The 16,925-nt window shown below is 49.4% G+C and overlaps 2 protein-coding genes across 2 annotated transcripts in view; one reads left to right on the top strand and one right to left on the bottom strand.

The window, feature by feature from the left end:
- The first annotated feature begins 669 nt into the window (after positions 1-669).
- Positions 670-16,609, top strand: VASH1 (vasohibin 1). The gene is given in 8 exon segments (XM_055812401.1): positions 670-829; positions 831-1,073; positions 6,673-6,761; positions 7,858-7,914; positions 9,009-9,083; positions 10,114-10,495; positions 10,888-11,000; positions 11,587-16,609. Coding segments are annotated over 8 exon segments (1,053 nt in total). The 5' UTR covers positions 670-808; the 3' UTR covers positions 11,660-16,609.
- ANGEL1 (angel homolog 1) overlaps positions 1,230-16,925 on the bottom strand; it is a 31,523-nt gene continuing 15,827 nt past the window's right edge. Inside the window, exon 11 of the mRNA XM_055811187.1 lies at positions 1,230-1,855. Within this exon, the coding sequence (XP_055667162.1) occupies positions 1,845-1,855 (11 nt within the window). The 3' untranslated portion in view covers positions 1,230-1,844. The remainder of the gene's footprint in view (positions 1,856-16,925) is intronic.

Here is a 16,925-nt window from a genome sequence, read left to right as displayed (position 1 = left end):
ACCGTGGCACGGAGTGGGGCGGGAAGGCTGGGGCGGGAAGGCTGGGGCGGGAAGGCTGGGGCGGGAAGGCTGGGGCGGGAAGGCTGGGGCGGGAAGGCTGGGGGACCCGCCAGCCCTCCTCCCTCAGCCGCCCTACAGCCCCAGCGAAGACCGCCACCTGCCCCTCGCGCCGACCGTTAAACGGCCGCTCCGTGGCCCCGCCCCCCGCCGCTCGCGCCCTCCCTCCCCGCCCGCCGCCCCTCCCCCCCTTATCGCCCGCCCGCAGCCGGCTCCCGGCCTTATCGCCCGCGGACAGCGCCTCTGCGTACGGCGGTGGGCGCCCGCCGCTGATCCGGGGCCTGCGGCACCCCGCACCGCCCGGCCCGGGGCGGAGCAGAGCGGAGCGGTGCCCGGCCCAGCCCCAGCCCGGCCCGGCCCGGCCCGGCGCCGCCCCGCGCGGGGCTTTGTTACCCCGCATGCAGCACCCGCCGGGGCGGCGGCTGTCCCCGCCCGGCCCCCCGCCCCGCGCAGCGCTCGGGAGGCGGCGCGGCAGGGGCGCCCCGGCCGCAGGCCCGCCCCGCGCGGTGCCCGCCGTCACTGCCGCGGGCGGTTGGGCCGCCGGCGCCTCCCCCGCCGCGGCGGCCTGATGCGGCGGCCGGCGCCGCCCCGCCCGGCGTTTTCTCCCCCTTTTCCCCGAAAACCCTCCGCCTCGACGCCGCCGGGGGCGAGGCGGGGGCGGTGACGCCCCGTGCCCGGCGCGCCGGCCATGCGGGACGCGGCCCCCGGCGGCCCGGCGGCGGCCGACGGGCGCTGAGCGCGGGCGGCGGCGATGCCGATGCCGGGGGGCGGCGGGGGCCGCGGCCGCCGCCAGGCACCCCCCGGCCGGCGAGGCGGCGGCACCGCGGGACGAGGAGCAGCAGGAGGAAGAGGGCGAGGAGGATCTCCGCGACGGCGGCGTCCCCTTCTTCGTCAACCGCGGCGGGCTGCCGGTGGACGAGCCCACCTGGGAGCGGATGTGGCGGCATGTGGGCAGGATCCACCCCGAGGGGGACCGGGTGGCGCAGAGGATCCGGGGCGCCGCCGACCTGCCCAAGGTGAGACCCGCGGCCGGTGCGGAGCCGAGCCAGGTGCCGGCGGCAGCGCCCGGGCCGGGCCGTCCCCTACGGGGCGCACGGGGGGATGAGGGGACACGGCGACATCCGCTGGGATGCCCCCCCCCCTTGAAGGCCGGGCTCCCCGGCTCGGGAGTGATCCCTCGGGAAGGGTCCCCCGGGGGTGCTCTGCAGGAAGCAAAGCCACGCTCGGAGTGCGGGGGGCGGCTGCGGGGCGCTCCTGCCTGGGTGAAGAAGAGGGGTCTTCTTCCCAGGCCTTGCTGGAAAAGAGACTTCAGATGGCTGATGTGCAAGCCTCTGGGAGGGGGGTCAGATTGCCCCGAAGGGGAACACTGGATAAATGATGAAAAGACAAGGAGGGTTAAGTTCAGAGGAGTCTGAATGCTTGAGGCGGGAGGGTGAGTGAGGCAGGCAGAGGGGAATCTCTGAACCTGAAGAAATTGGGTTTGGGCACAGTGTCCCACACCGAGAAGCACTCCTGCACGGAGCGGTGTCTGTCGGAACAGAGACTCTTGATGCCAGAGTTTTAAGAGGAGTTGGTGAGCGCTTGCAGAGCTTGTTGCTGGTGTAGGAGCAGATGTTGTATTTCCAGGCATGTTCTTGCCCTCGCTACAGAAAACTCTACCCAAAGAGCAGCCAGAGGAACTGGCGATGGTTTCACTTAACCTTGTGCCATGCTGAAACATTTGCATGCGCGTTCTTGTGATTGTTGCTATCGGTGTTGCACCTCAACCGCAGAAAAATCTCCCCCTTTCATTGGCATCCTGTGAACAAAAGACACTGCAAACATTTGGTGTGTCACCCAGCTGGTGGGTGTTGGGAGTATTCCCATCACACTAACAGCGGAAATTCAAATCCAAAGAGATAAAGTTTTTTTTAGCAAGGACTTACCTCCTTGGGAAGGTAAATTTAGGTATGCAAGAACACACTATTACATAGAGCCCAGCCTATCCATACTGCTTTCCACGAGGAACTCTAGAGAAGCATGTGATGTAACCTCCTTTGTGCTGTGAAGTTATAGGCATCTGTGGCAGCAACCAGAACAAATCTTGAATCCTGATTACAGCCCCCATTCTAACCCCACTAGACTTTTCCTTCCTTCTCAGATTTCTTCCCTCAGACTCCATCCTGAGCTTGGGTGCAGGCTGGAAGTATTTCAGATCAGTCAGAACACCCACTACTTACTGACCAAAAGGGCCGATTTGGCTGGGAGAGCTGAGGGAAATGGAAGAAGGAAGTTCACAAACGAGTCCAGCGCATGAGCAGAGGGCAATGCAGTGTTCAGTCTCTGGCTTTGGTCTTAATGGGAAGTACTTCCACTGTTCTCACTTGATAGTCTTGGTGTCAAAGGGGTACAGTTAGGGGATGCAAGTGGTATGAGCTCTTGCAAAAACAGGTGAAATTGGGCTATCCATTTTTTTTTTTGGCATCTGCTAGCACCCCTGGGAACCAGGCCTATAAACTCTACTCTGTTCTGCAATCTGAGATCCCATTCCCAAGCTCACCGGGCATACAGCTGAGAGGATGCTGGGATCCAGGAAGTAGCAAGGATGGATGGGCTCTGTTTTCCTAGCTCCTTTTGCCCTCTAGGGATGTGTTTTATCTTTGAGGGCTGCTTGTATCCCCACCTGTCTCTGTGCCATCAAGTTTCTTTGAGTGGCTGATGCAACAGATGAGGATTAGGGCAAATGAGTGTACTCTGCAGGGCTAGCTCCTTTGAAAAGCCAAGTACTCTCCATGTGCTGGAGGGCGAATAAGCCTTTTTAGGTGTTGGGAATTGGACAGTGGTTTGCCTGCTCTGAAATTGTTGGCTTTGAATTGTAGCCAGCATTGGGTGCCCATAAAATAGAGTTGTCAATAAAATAAACTTAATACTGTAAAATGATGACTGCAGGAGGCTGTGATCAGGCTTTATATGTCCACAGGTCAGCTGCAGGGGCTGTGTCTTTCACTGGGGCGTGAGAGCTCAGAGATCTCTGCTGGCCTCCATTTCCTTCAGGGAGATTTGGAGTGAGTGGGTATTGAGTGAGCCATGCCACACTGGCAGGACTGAAGTTTATCGGCCATGCATGCTGGGCTTGAGAGCGCCAGCCTCCTGCAGGTCATTTCCTTTGTAGCGACAGGGTGGAGTACTGCTTTGCTTGGAGCTGCTGGGACCATTAAATGGGCACACGCTAGAAATACAAAGCGATGCATGCTTGCCTCATTAAGAAATGATGGCTTTCAGATGCGGTGGTTATGAGGGCAAAGACGGGAAGAGTTGCATCTAATGGGTTCACAGAGAGAGAGGGGAAAAAATCCAGTTTCTTCAGTTAGGCTAACAGCTGGGATTGATACTGCTCCCAAGTCGCTTGCAAAATTATTAGGGAGGCACTTGGATATGTATAAGCACCGTAAAAGAAACTGTTGCTGAACTAGGCTGGCCAAAAAAGCACCTCTGTGGTATGGCTGAGAGTGGAGCTTTGTCCCTGCCTCACTGCCATCTGCCTTGTCTCATGTGCGGCGTGGCCCTCCCAGTACACAAAAATCTGTTGTTGTTGGGATCTCCCTTCTAAAAGCAGAGTCCTAGTCCCATGCCAGCCTGCTGGGGTGCATGGATCTAGGAGTGGGGTGATGCCACCCCTCCACACAAGTGATGAAGGACCAAGGATGTGTTCAGTCAGTCTGCTAAGCCTGGCAGAGATACATACTCTGGGAAATCTGGGCTCTCATCCTAGCTCTCTCTCCAGCTTTCAGAATAACTAAAAGGAAAGCCAAATAGATCTGATTTCCTGTCTTTTCTTTTATAAATAAATTCTTCTGTGCTTTCTGGAGGACTGTGAAGACTGCCTGATATTTATAACCCTTCTGAGATGTGCAGTGGATGATGCTGGGCCAGAACAAAGCATTAGGATGTCCCATCCTGTCAGTGTGGGATTGAGGGATGGAGACCTTATTCCTCTCCTCCTGCTTCTGCTGCCCCATTAAAATGCTACAGACCTGAAGCAAAAGAAACTGCAGCCCAGTCTGGGCTGCAGGCCCAGATCTGAGAGAGAAAGAGCGAGCATGCTGTACTTTCATCAGTTTAATTACTTGAGGTGCAGGAGGCTTTTCTGCATTAACTAGTCCCCTGCTGAACTGGTTGCCATTACGCTGCCTGTTGCACAGTCCTTTGAGGAAAAGGGATCTGGGGGTCTGTACTAGTAAAGGGAAGAGTAACTACCCAGAATCATTAGTCTGTGCTGTCAACATGCACTTAACGTGTCTGTCTCCACTCAAAAAGCATGAAAGTCTCCATGCTGAAGAAATGAAACAAAGTTAAATAGTCAGCCTGTCCTGGTTGGTACCTCTTTCATTGTTTCTGCCTGGAAATGATTTCCTGTGAGTCAGTGTGTCAGCTCACAGCATCCAAACTGACTCAGCTCGTGTAGTTCCAGAGGTGGCTCCATCCCTGTGCTGCTCTCTGGAGCCTTCCCTGCTCCTGCTGTGGCTGAACAAACCCAGTTTCACATCTGCTCCTGCTGTTCCTGTGCTGTCTCCTGCAAGTGAGCCGGCTGGTGCCTCTGCTTGCTCCACACAGGGTACAGAAATGAGGCACCGGCTCCAAAAGATGCTAGAAAAATGGGTACGAGTGTCCAAATGATGCTACTTAAGTTTTAAAAAAAAAAAAAAAAAAAAAGATCAAAACATGGGAGAGAAAATAGATAAGAGACTGGGTTTGGCTCAGTGTTTACTTGCTGATGGTGTTTGGAGCTAGACTGAAAAACAGTTACAGATTAGTTTCCAGAGGCAGCAACCGCCCATCTCTTAACCTTAAGCAGTCTCTGCCCCTCTGCCGTGCAGGCATAAGCAAAGTGCGGCCATGTGGCAAACCAGGACAGGGAACTGGTCTGACTGAAAACTACCCATGCTTGCTGGCTTGGCTTTCAGCTGGTTTAGGTGCCTGGCCCAGCTCACCAGTTGCTTATGCCAGCCCAGGGCAGCAGCTGGAGGTATGGAAATGAGCGGCCGCAGAAATACACAAGGAGGGTGAGGAGTGGCTAAGCAGCACTGCTGGCTACAAAACTATGGCCTGCAGAGGCAGTTGTGCACAGCAGAGCGGAAGGCCCAAGCGAAGATCTAGTTCTGACTCACTCTTTCTTAGCTGGGGATAGCCCAGCTCTGGGGGAAGTCTGAGGAGGAACTGAAATGCTAAAAACCTAAGTGCTGTGAAAAGCTGCAGCCTGGTATGAGAGGGCTGTCTGCAAGGCACGAGCTATCCTTCAGAGGGAAAATGCTGGGCTGTTTCTCCAAGCCTGTCAGTCACACCAAACTTGTGTCTTCTCCATTTTATTTGTCCTGTGGACACATTTTCTCAGCTGTTAACAAGGCTGCAATTATCCCCTGTGGGGCAAATGGTGAGGAAAATCTGACCGGACTCATGAGGCATCAGAATGGGACAGCAGTCCAAGTGGTGAACTTTCAGAAATCATTCTCTGACCACGTAATTCAAAACAACAGACACTTCAGGGCAGAAGTCGTGATGCTGTCAAGCCTGTGTCCTAGTCAGTGCCAACTCACCTGAGATGCCAGGAGGCACTGAAGGACCTTTATACCCTTGCTTACAGGACCGTTCCATGCTCTGGTTGCTTTGGGGAAACTCGTTTTCCATTTTTGCCTCTCTCTCCTTCTCTGGGAGAGTGTGGCTACCAGGGTTGAGGGAGGTGATCCTGCCCCTCTGCTCTGCCCTGGGGAGGTGCATCTGGAGTGCTGTGTCCAGTGCTGGGCTCCCCAGTTCGAGAGACACAGGGAACTGCTGGGAGGGGGTCCAGTGGAGGGCTACAAAGACGATGAGGGGACTGAAATATCTCCCTTTTGAGGAAAGACTGAGAGAGCTGGGTCTGTTTACCCTGGAGAAGATGACCGAGAGGGGATCTTATCAATGAATACAAGTATCTTTAAGGGTGAGCGCCAAGAGGATGGGGCCAGGCTCTTTTCAGCAGTGCCCAGCGACAAGGGGCAACGGGCACAAAGTGCAGCACAGGAGGTTCCGTCTGAATATAGGGAAAAACTTCTTTGCTTTTGAGGGTGACAGGGCACTGGGACAGGCTGCCCGGAGAGCTTGTGGAGTCTCCTTCTCTGGAAACACTCAAAACCCACCCAGCCTGCCTGGACATGATGCTGTGCAACCTACTCTAGGTGAACCTGCTTTACCAGGGGGTTGGACTAGATGATCTCCAGAGGTCCCTTCCAACCCTGACCATTCTGTGATTCTTCCAGTTTGCATATTCAAATGAGTCCAACCAAGCTCCTTCAGGTGATAGCCTTCTTGTCTAGCATCTTGCCTTGTCAGTTAATTTTATCTAATTGTTCCAATGTAATGTTGCCTAAATGCAGGAGCTTTTCTCACAGTTTCTCTTGCAGCTCTGTGGTGGTGCTTCATACTGAATTCCTTCCCAGTTATCAGTGTGGGAGCAGAGGAATGTTCCTGGTGTAGTCACTTCAGACAGCAAAAAGGGGCTGGTTTCAGAGAAACACACTCCCTGTAGCTATGTGCCACTGAGTTCAGCAAGAAGTTGGAGAGGTTTGGAAGCAATGATGTATGTTCTGCTCCCCATTTCAGATTGCCATACCAAGTGTGCCTGCGTTCCAGCCGTCCACCCCCATCCCTGAGCGCCTGGAAGCTGTACAGCGCTACATCAGGGAGCTTCAGTATCCTTTACTGTTACCTTAGTCACTGGTGTGGTAACCCAGAAAGAGGGAGTGAGGGGACTTTCTTTCCCTGCAAACAGAAAAGCTCGGTCATAGCTGGAGAGGAACTGAAATTTGCTCCCTGGAAACAGGAAGCTGGACTTGGGATGATGGTTTGTTTTCTTGCTCCGTTTCTTTTCTTTTCTGCCCAAGTTACCTTCTGATCCTGTTCACTCCGTGTAACAAATAGGCATGTTGTCAAGGGCCTTTCCCCACTACCCACCCTTCTAGGTCAGTGGCTTTACAGTGCCATTTCGTTAAAAACACGCGTATCTGAGACCCTGACAGCCAGGCCTCAGATGGACTACAAACTGTGTCACCTCACTGTTGAGGCACAGGTGAGCTATGGTTTTGAGAAAACTGCCTCTCAGGTCATCCCATTCGAATACTCTTCTCTGTAGCTGTCTGAAGGACGGTCAGCTGCCCTGCTTTTGAACATCTGTAGTATCCTGGCCCTTTACATGCAGAGCTGTCCCTGTGACTCTGTCCTGGGAATGAGATCTCTCCATCCCTGTTGTGCTGGACAGCAGGTATGTGCCATGCAAGCACAGTCTAATCTCACTGGTGAGATATACAGCCAGCTCTGGCTTCAGCCTTAAAACAAGGTAAGGAAGCAGACCTTTTGGCATCTCTCACCATTCAAGGTGCTCTAGACTGGGTCCCAGTCAGTCTTAGAATAAGATACCGTGAACATTTCAATGCTCCGTGCATTCTGTAGAGACAGGAGCAGGCAGAGATCTAGCAAACTTTGTTCTGCCCTTGTAACTGCAAAGCTGAGCACAGCATGTACTGTCAGCACGGACCTTTGGGAAATCGAGTGGAAACCTGTGTGTGGGGAAGAGAAAGAGAAGAATTGACAGGAAGGAAATACAGTGGAAGTAAAAAGTAACTATAAATGGGAGAAATGCAGGAGGGAGGTGGGGACTTTCTTGCATTGCTGTTATATTTGTGGGATCATGACTTTGCTGTAAGAATAAGTAACATGAAAGTTCTTCAGACAGGTTTATCTTCATACTCTGCTTTCCAAGCTGTCCAGCCCTTAACTTCTTGCCTCCAGGTACAATCACACTGGGACACAATTCTTTGAGATTAAGAAGAGCAGACCTCTGACTGGGTAAGTGCTGGCAGCCCCTACTGCATTTAATCTTTGCTTTAAGATGTTGGGGCCTTGCTTATACTCACTGCTTTTTCTTCCATCCCCTGACCAAGGTCTAGGTGGCACCTGGGGCTTTCAGTAACTGCAGCTCCGTCCTACTTTAGGTGACTTCATATTGTCTGTTGCCTGGGGCATGGCTGGGCAGAGCTGCGTCTGGCCTTTCTCAAGGACAAAAGCAGGTTTTGTTGTCGTGAATTGGTAAATCCAGTAAAATAATGTAAATGCTTTTCAAAGATGTGCAGATTCTGCCTGCTTCTAATTGGAATGTAACTGTATGAACTTCTGATGGATTCTGAAATCAGGTCCTGCCCTGAACAAGCTTCATAAAAGCCAGGTATCTTTACAGGTCTAACTTCATAGCTCCTGTGAGTGCCTTTGCAGAATCTAGGCTCACTAAGCTTTTGGTGCCTCGTACTTTGAAGGACAAGGGGGATTCTCCTGACTGCAAATTTTGGGAGGCGCTGTGCCCCGTAAGTTCCTGGCAACAAGCACCTGATGTTCATTGCCTCTCTTGGCCAGCATACTGGGAGTCTTCCAAGACTGGCTTCTTACTATTGATCTAGTCCATAGACTTATGTGACCCCAAATGTCTTGTGCTGTAATCAGTGCAATGTCTTCTCCACAGTATTTGTTGAATAGAGAGTAGGATTGATGCCAGAGAAGAGGGCTTCACTGTCCTTGAACCTTATGAGGCAAACATTGCTGGCTTTTGGTCCTTTGAAGCTTCTGCTTGTGGTCACATTGGTGTCCATCCAGAACTCAATGAGCCAAGTGCTGTGGTCTCCCCGAGAACAGAGGTTGCCCTAGTAGGCAGCTTTGCTGTAACTCACTGAAGGGAGTTCCTTGTAAGCAGCGACAGCATGTGGTAGAGACCTGGTTTGGATTTAATATCTTCGTAAAGAAGATATTTTCTTCTGTTCCCTGTCCTCAGTGGGCCACCTTCTCTCCTGGAAACCTACTTACATACACAGTGCAAAAGGGCTGAACTGGCCATACTTGCATAGCATAAAGCCTCTTAAGTCTCATCGTCTTTCCCTTGTCCCACTCTGCAGGCTGATGGATCTGGCCAAAGAAATGACCAAAGAGGCCCTGCCAATTAAATGCCTGGAAGCTGTGATCCTGGGAATGTATCCTTTCCTCTTGGAATTGTGCATGTCTACCCATCCTTGTGTTTTCTCCTTTGCTCTCTTAGAATGCTTTTAGGCTGCTAATATTGTCACCAAGCCACACCCCTCTGGTTTCCCTCCCCAGATCTCCCAAAAAATCCCACGAATAAAATCCAAATCCAAGCAATTCTCTGAAATGTCAGAACTTGTTCTTCAGAGTTGCTCCTCCTTCCCCAAGGAGGGTGGTGCTGCTCTGGACAGCTCCACATATGAGTAAAAGATAAAGGATCGATCTAAGGAACATCTAAAGAGGGGCAAAAACATTATCTAGTTAGTCCAGGAAGACCTTTGTGGACACTTACTTTGTTCCCTTACTGCAATGTTGCCTGTATGTGTTCTACATTAAAATAAGTTAGGGATCCTCCCTGACTTCTAATTATGGTGTATGTCACTTTACTATTATGTCTAACACTGCCTGCCAGCTTAGGCAATACCTTTATTGTGTGTGATCTTTTAAGTACACATCTTTCCTAGCTATCTTCCAGGTTTAGTCTATGTCGCTCAGGCTCTAGGTTCTTGATGCATACTGGCAAAGCTACCTGGAGGAGCAGAGATGGCAAGTGAATGGTTCGAAAGGGTAGTCTGAGGAGTATTTTGTCCTGAAGGTTCCTCAGTTTGTGTGTGGAACAGTAGCTAGTAAAAGAGATTAAAACAAACTGAGGAATAATGCTGCAGCGTTAGCAGTTTGGGGACTGTGGAATGCAGCATGTTTCAGGTATTAGCATTGCAACGTCTGCATCACAAAACTGCCTTGAAATTAACTTCCCTTTGAGTGACTTGATGAAGAGGCCAAGTCTGGTTTCCCCATGACCCAGCTGAAAGTAGGGCAGCTTGCAATTAGCTGGACTCTTGATCTGGAGAACAAATTCTGCCGATGTGATGCCTGAATCGGTGGCGAGTCTGCTGAGCAGGCTAGGAGGGTTTGGAGCAGGAAGGATCTTGTCAAGAAAGTGGTATCACTGGTTGTTTCCTGAACAGTGGCTGCTGTCAGTTACCTCACCAACAACATGACCACGCTGGACCGTTTCCCCATCAGCTTCAAAACCCACTTCTCAGGGAACTACTTCCGACACATTGTGCTGGGGGTGAACTTTGGAGGCCGCTATGGGGCACTGGGCATCAGCCGACGTGAGGAGCTCATGTACAAAGCACCCGTCTTCCGCACACTGAGTGAACTCATCTTTGACTTTGAGGAGGCATATCGCCGCTGCTGGCACACTCTCAAAAAGGTGAAGCTGGGCCACTGTGTGTCCCATGACCCACACAGTGTGGAGCAGATCGAGTGGAAGCACTCCATCCTGGATCTAGACAAGCTAACCCGGGAGGACTTCCGCAAAGAGCTTGAGAGACATGCCCGTGATATGCGGCTGAAGGTAAGCAGCAGGGATGGAGAAGTAGTTCACTGCTGCAGCCAGTCTTGCCTGGCTGATGGTATGCTGGGGTAATGAAGTGGCAGGAGGCTCTCCTAGATGGTGGTAGAGTAGGAGGTGAATTGGAGGCTGGGGGCTCTTTTCCTTTGTGTACAGGCCGGTCCCCTAATGGATGCTTGTGCAGTACTGCAGTTGCGATTAGCTTGGACTGTATACAGTCCTTGGAGCCATTGTGGCTGTCTCTGTAGCTTGTTTTTTCTGGCTTTTGCATTTTTGATGCACTTGCCTTACCTTTTTGTCTTGTATTCCCATATAATTAATTGTTGTTAGGCTTTCTGTTTTCAGGTTACTACTCGTATTGGTTTTCTGCTCATTGCTCTTAATTTTTCTGGCAGATTGGCAAAGGAACTGGGCCACCATCTCCCACCAAGGACAGAAAGAAAGATGTCTCCTCCCCACAGAGAGGTCAGGCCAGCCCCCATCGGCGCAACAGCCGCGGAGACCGACGGTGAGTGGGGCTGAGGGCAGGAGACCTATCTAAAGCATCTCTGTTTTACTCACAGACTCCACCCTGTTGTCTGGTTTCAGCTCCTTCTGATGTCTTTACTGGGGTTCTTTATAACAGGGGATACTTTTCTGACATGCAGTAGCACTCTTCCCTAGTCTGTGCCTTTATGAATTTATCATTGCTTGGGGAGTGGGGGGCGGCTGTTTGGTTTTTTTGTTTTGGCAGGGAGGAGGAAGGCAGCTCAAATAGACAGTGCCCTTGCTAGGTGATATTTAACCTTATGCAGGGGTTTGAGCTCTGATGTCTCACAGACATTGTGTCCCAAAGAGATTCCAAAAATTACACTGCTGTCAGTGAGATTGTTTTCCTGAAACTGATCTGGGGCACCAGAGTGGACTTTCTACTCTTCCTAACCTGCATTCTCTTCTGTGGAGATTGTTAGGAGAGTCACTGGAGGTTGCAGAATAATCCTGCTCTCAATAGCGTAGGATAAGTCTGAAGCTTTCCTGTACCTTTTCCTGTGCTGTCAGCACCTCCTGACTGAAATAACAGTTTTTATATAGTTCTTTACCATCTTTGCTCACAGGCCATCTGGTGAGAAGAAGCCTGCCGATTCCAAAGCCATGCCAGACCTCAATGGGTACCAGATCCGGGTGTGAAGAGAGCTGTGCCTTGGGTGCCTGGCTCCGCAGACTTCTTGCTGGCCACAACTGGGACCTGGATCCACCTGCAGTGATTCTGACAAAGGGGACAGGGGAGCTGGAATGGAACAGTGCTGATCTTCCCAGGTACTTCCTAGTGGGCCAGTCCCAGAGCTGGATCCCATGGGTCCCAGAGGATTCACCTGCCTGTTTCTGGGAGAGGTGTCTATCTTAATTCACTGAAACAAGTATTTAAAAAAAAAATATCTGTATATTAGTGGGAGTTTGCTGCAGGAAGATATGAAGTGAGTGGGGTCAGCAGACTTGCTATTGATTTTTTTGTGTTGACAGCAAGTAGGTGAAGCATCTTGTCAACAGTATTTCTTCCCTGTCTGCACAGAAGTCTTCAATCCATGCAAGGCCTGCAGGGCTGAGGAAGAAGTGATGCTGGAATGGGATGGCCCCTGCATCTTGTGCAAAAACTCCTGGGTCTGTCATTATGAACACTTTTGTTTATCACTGCTTTTATGAGAGACAGGGCTGAATTTGCTCAGCCTGATTTATTGATCGTACAAGGGCCTCTCATCTGGAGAAACCACATCTTCTGTGTTTAGTCCTGCCTATTTCAAAGCATTTCATTGTCTCTGAGGAGGTAAACAGTGGGATGATGATTCTCTTTACCCACTGTGATGCTGGTGAACTGCTGTAAGTCCTTTTGTGGCTGAGTGGGCCAGGATATGCCTATGCCATTGCCATATGAAAACATGCACAGAGACCTCAATTGTCCCAGCAGTGGAGGCAGGGGCAGGCAGGGGCTAGTGGGAAGCCTGAACTCTGTGTAATCTCTTCATCAGCCTTCTCTCTATTAACTTCTAGTGACTGCTACTGTGAAAGCTTGTGGAGGGCACTTCAGTCACTGAGGTATGAGTTTTAAGAGTGAACAGTTAAAGAAGGATTTAACGATGTGAATGGGTTTTACAAGCATTTTTCTTTTCCTTTGTCCCTTCCTCACTGTAGCGTTAGTGCTAGAGTTACAGACACCTGCTGGTAGGAAGTCCTGCTCGAGGAGGTTGCAGCTGCTTTCCTGACAGCTCAGCCTGGAGCCTCCTGAAAGTAGTTCCTCACCCCAGTCCCACAGCTGTGCTTGTCTTCTAGCTCTTTGGATAGCTACAGGATTTAACAGCACCACTGAGGCTAGCCATCACCACAGGGCTGGGCCGGGCCTTTTTGCCCGCTTACAGCCTTTACTCTTCCTACGCTTCTTTTCAGGGGAGTGTTGTACTACTGATTAAACAGCGTAATGCTTGTCAGAAATCTGGAGTATTGTCAGACATCTCTTTGAGGCCTAGGGCCTAGAAACAGTGGGGTTGCCAGAAGTCAGAACAGCATGGCCTTGAGGTGATCACCGGGATGCAAACACTGAGCTTAGGAGTGGCAGTATCTTGAGAGAAACTGAGTCTTGTTTTATCACGGCACTGACAAGCAGCTAGACTTTAATTTTGTTAGAACTGGGCTTATTCTTTCCTGCCAACCTTTTAGAAACATGATGGAGCTTAGCTCTAGCAGGTGTTTTGTTGCAGTATTGCTGTGCCACACCCTCGTATAAGCAGCGCTATTCTGGTGGCAGAGAATGGGTTCTTATCCCCAAACAAATCAGCTCTTCTGTAGGGTTAAAGCAGCGTTAATCCTAGAAGCACCACCCACAAGCGATTTAACTGAGGCCTTACAGGTTCCTAATTGTACATCCTTAACTGTGATGTAACTTGCAAGGCACTATATCCACACCACTGCAGCCTGTCTTTCCAAGCTCTCTGTAGTCTGTATTTTTCTGCTGTGCTGTACAACCAGGAGGACTCCAGCTATATGCAACAATTTGAAATTAGACACAGTAGCAAGCCAAGCACCCCTTTCGATGTGTTTTCTGGTCAATTTTGTGTGACTGTAAATTAACGTATTTAGTGTCTAAATATGTTAAATAGGCTAACAATGATGTTAGCTGTAAAGGTACCACAGTTACCTGTAAATAATATGGGTCACTTGGAAGCCACGAACTGCCTTTGTATAACGTTTGCTATGCAGCGGGCTGAACGTTCAGGTGCCACTGTGAATCATATGATAAACACAAGCAGCAGTCAGCAAGGGAAACTGAGTGCCAGGTTTTATCAAAGTGGATGAAATCCGGGGGGAAAAAAATTATAAAAGCTACTTAGATAAAACTAGGATGCATCTGCACTGTGACTTTGGGTGGTTAATTAGTTAATTCAGAGTAACTGGAAAGCTCTTGAGTATAATTAGTGGCTTCATACAGAGCACATTCAATAGCTGGACAGACTTGAGCCTTTTTAGATGGAAAGGAGGGGAAGTGTGTTGGGGGGAGGAAGACTTCAAAACAGATGGGACAAGTGAGGGGTCACCTGCAAACTAATGATGCTTTCTTGAGAGCAGGGCAAAAAGGATGCTCAGCAGTGTTAGATCACCAGGGCAGAATGGCTTAAAACAAAATGCTTTGTTTGACCTGGTAATTAAGCGTTTTCCTGCAGGATGTAACCGAGGCCAATAGCTCAGAAAACCAAAGGAAGCGGATGTTTTGGGAATGAATGACAGGTAGAGTTCGAGGTCTCTTAATTCTCAGCTGTAGCCAGACAAGAATATCCTCTTTCAAGATTTAGTTGCACAATTATGTACATTAGGAGGCATTTAATTCTTCTTATGTATCTAATGTTAGTCACTCCTCAAGATGGACACAGGAGCAGACATGAGCCTTCTACTAAGGTTACTATTTCAAGCTGCCTACTATGTTTCTCCATGTGGTAGAATTCCCACCCTTTATGCTGTTTCTGCATCTCCATGGTGCAGGTGGTGCAACAAACTGGAAAATAACCAAACATTCTCCCCTTCTTGCTTTTGCTCCCCCCATCTTTGTAACAAGATGAATCACTTCAATACAAAGCTTAGCTTCCTTGCTAACAAGACCACATCCCCCTGTGACAGAGGATTCCCGCAATCCAGTTTTATGCCATAGGAAACCTGAAGGTACAATGAAAGATGAACTTTTGCACTTCTGCTTCTTTCCTCCCTCATCCACCTGTTCTGGCTTCTGGTCTGTCTGCCTTTAACCATAAGGAAAAAGTTTGGAGGTGAGTCTTTTTTTACTTGTGCAGTCATTAAAGCTAAAGAGAAGGAATTAAAAGAAGGAACTAGACTGTAACTCATACTTCTTAGTGCCTGCAGAACAAAAAAGATCTTAAGGAGTCCTATTAATCGCTTAATGTTAAATATTAATATGATTGCTCATGTAGCTCTGGAGTGTAAATTCCAGGGTTCAGTAGGTCTCATCTGATGTCTGTTCTGCAGTACAAGTCCTTCTGAACTCAGTGAAAGTGAACTGTGTCCACACACAGTGCATATCGAACATCCAGTGGAATGGATAGACACTGCCTATGTTGTATGTCAATTCTAGGTGAGCTTTGAAAGACTTGAACAAACGTTGGCCTACTACTAGCAAAACTATTTTAAATGCAATGCAAACCGTGAAATAAGAGGTCTTCTTTATACTTTTGTGTAGCCAAGTCCCTTGATACCTGGCCAACTGCAATTTTTTTAATGGATGAATGGATTAGTAAGCAAAACTTTCTGCTAGTGTCACTCTTGATATAAACTTCATATACTAAAGAGCGGGGCTGGGTGTCCATCAGTCTGTGACACACTAGCCTTTTTTTAACTCTGATGTGATAAGCAAAATGAGTCTCTAGGAACTTAAGGTATGTTAAGCAAGTGTTTTAGCTGGGAGTGGAGTGCTTTTTTTCAGTTGACTATTTTACCTGTGTGCCACTGTATGGGTCAGTAGTATGCTTAGATCTACCCAAACAAATTACTCCAGAACTGTGGTTGAAACTTAGTTTCTGTTCACGCAGTAGCTGTATTGCTGTTATCAGATCTGCTTAACATGAAGAATATTTTTTTTAAAAAAAACTATTTCAGGTGAAAGCCTTAATCAGGTGCCTGCCCCTTAAGGTAGGCTCACATGGTGGTGTATAGACTGAAACATGACTGTCCTTAAAACTGCAGAGTTTAAGAAACCATAATGAACAGAAAAATGCTCCTGTTGCCAAAGGGCAAGAGTCCGGATTAGATGGGTTTGATCTTGCTTCAGTGGCTCTGGCTGGTCACTTCAGGTGGTTGCTTTAGCCACTTGCTCCTGCTAAGTGAAGCATTTCAAGTGGTCCTGATGATCAGGCACTTCATCTAGGCAGGAGGTGCCCTGTGTCCCATGCGTACTGTGTGTGCAAGTCTGGCTGAAATAACCCCCCGTATTCCAGTGGTCTTGCACTCTTGTCCTGTCAACATTAAGACCTGCATTATGGATTTATAACTTAATCTAAGAAAGCAAGTGCTATTCTGGCTTGGTGTTTGCTCTGCCAGAGCAAGGTGGAGATCATCCCTCTACAGCCAAGCTGAACTCCTTAGGGAATATTTTTGTTTGTTTCCTGAGCAGGTGTTTACTTGTATCACAACCACTTCAGTGGTGCCCTGGCCCCATCTGCTCAAAAGCAACTCAACTTAGACCCAGAAGGCTACTGAATCCCCCATAATCTCTGCAGAGCAGAGTTTCCCTCCAGGTCAGGGTTGAGATGGTGCTAGTGGGACCAGAGTGGTCCCCTTCCATGCACATCAGTATTCTACTCTAGCACTGATAGGGTGCTCCAAAGCCATTTACATCTTTATCACCCGTACAGCTCAGAACTAAGAAATGGAAGGTTTCTTTCTTTAAGAACAATATCATGTCTGTCTTTTTGTAATTAATCAGTGTGGTTCTGTGTTCTTATGTAGCCAACACAGAACTTGTATTTAGATTTAGTTCTTACTGCACTTCCCATAGCTTTCATTGTGATACTTCTTCCTGCTTCCTTTGACACTTAGACAATAAAATTCCCTCTGTACTGCTCTCAGCTTGTGCAGAGAAAACAAGGTGTCTGTACTGTCTTTCTTTCCAATTTAAACTTTCACGTTGTCAGTTAGCTGAGAAGTCAAAGGCACAGCCCTGAGTGATGGTATCAGACAGATTACGTACAGGTGCCCTGTACCTGCCACACTATGGACATGGAAGAACCCTCATCCTCTTTCAATCATCTGAACAGGTGAGTATGTCTGCACACACAGAGGCAGCTGCCAGAGAGTAAGAAGTATGTACACGGCTGTGTAGCAAAGGCTAAAACTCATATTTTCCTCTTGAACTGCCATCAGTCAGGCTGGATGGAAAAAAAAAAAATCAGCAGATGCAGCA

This window comes from Falco peregrinus, chromosome 1 (genome assembly GCF_023634155.1).
Source record: "Falco peregrinus isolate bFalPer1 chromosome 1, bFalPer1.pri, whole genome shotgun sequence".
NCBI lineage: Eukaryota > Metazoa > Chordata > Aves > Falconiformes > Falconidae > Falco > Falco peregrinus.
This window is presented reverse-complemented; position numbering and strand designations above follow the sequence as displayed.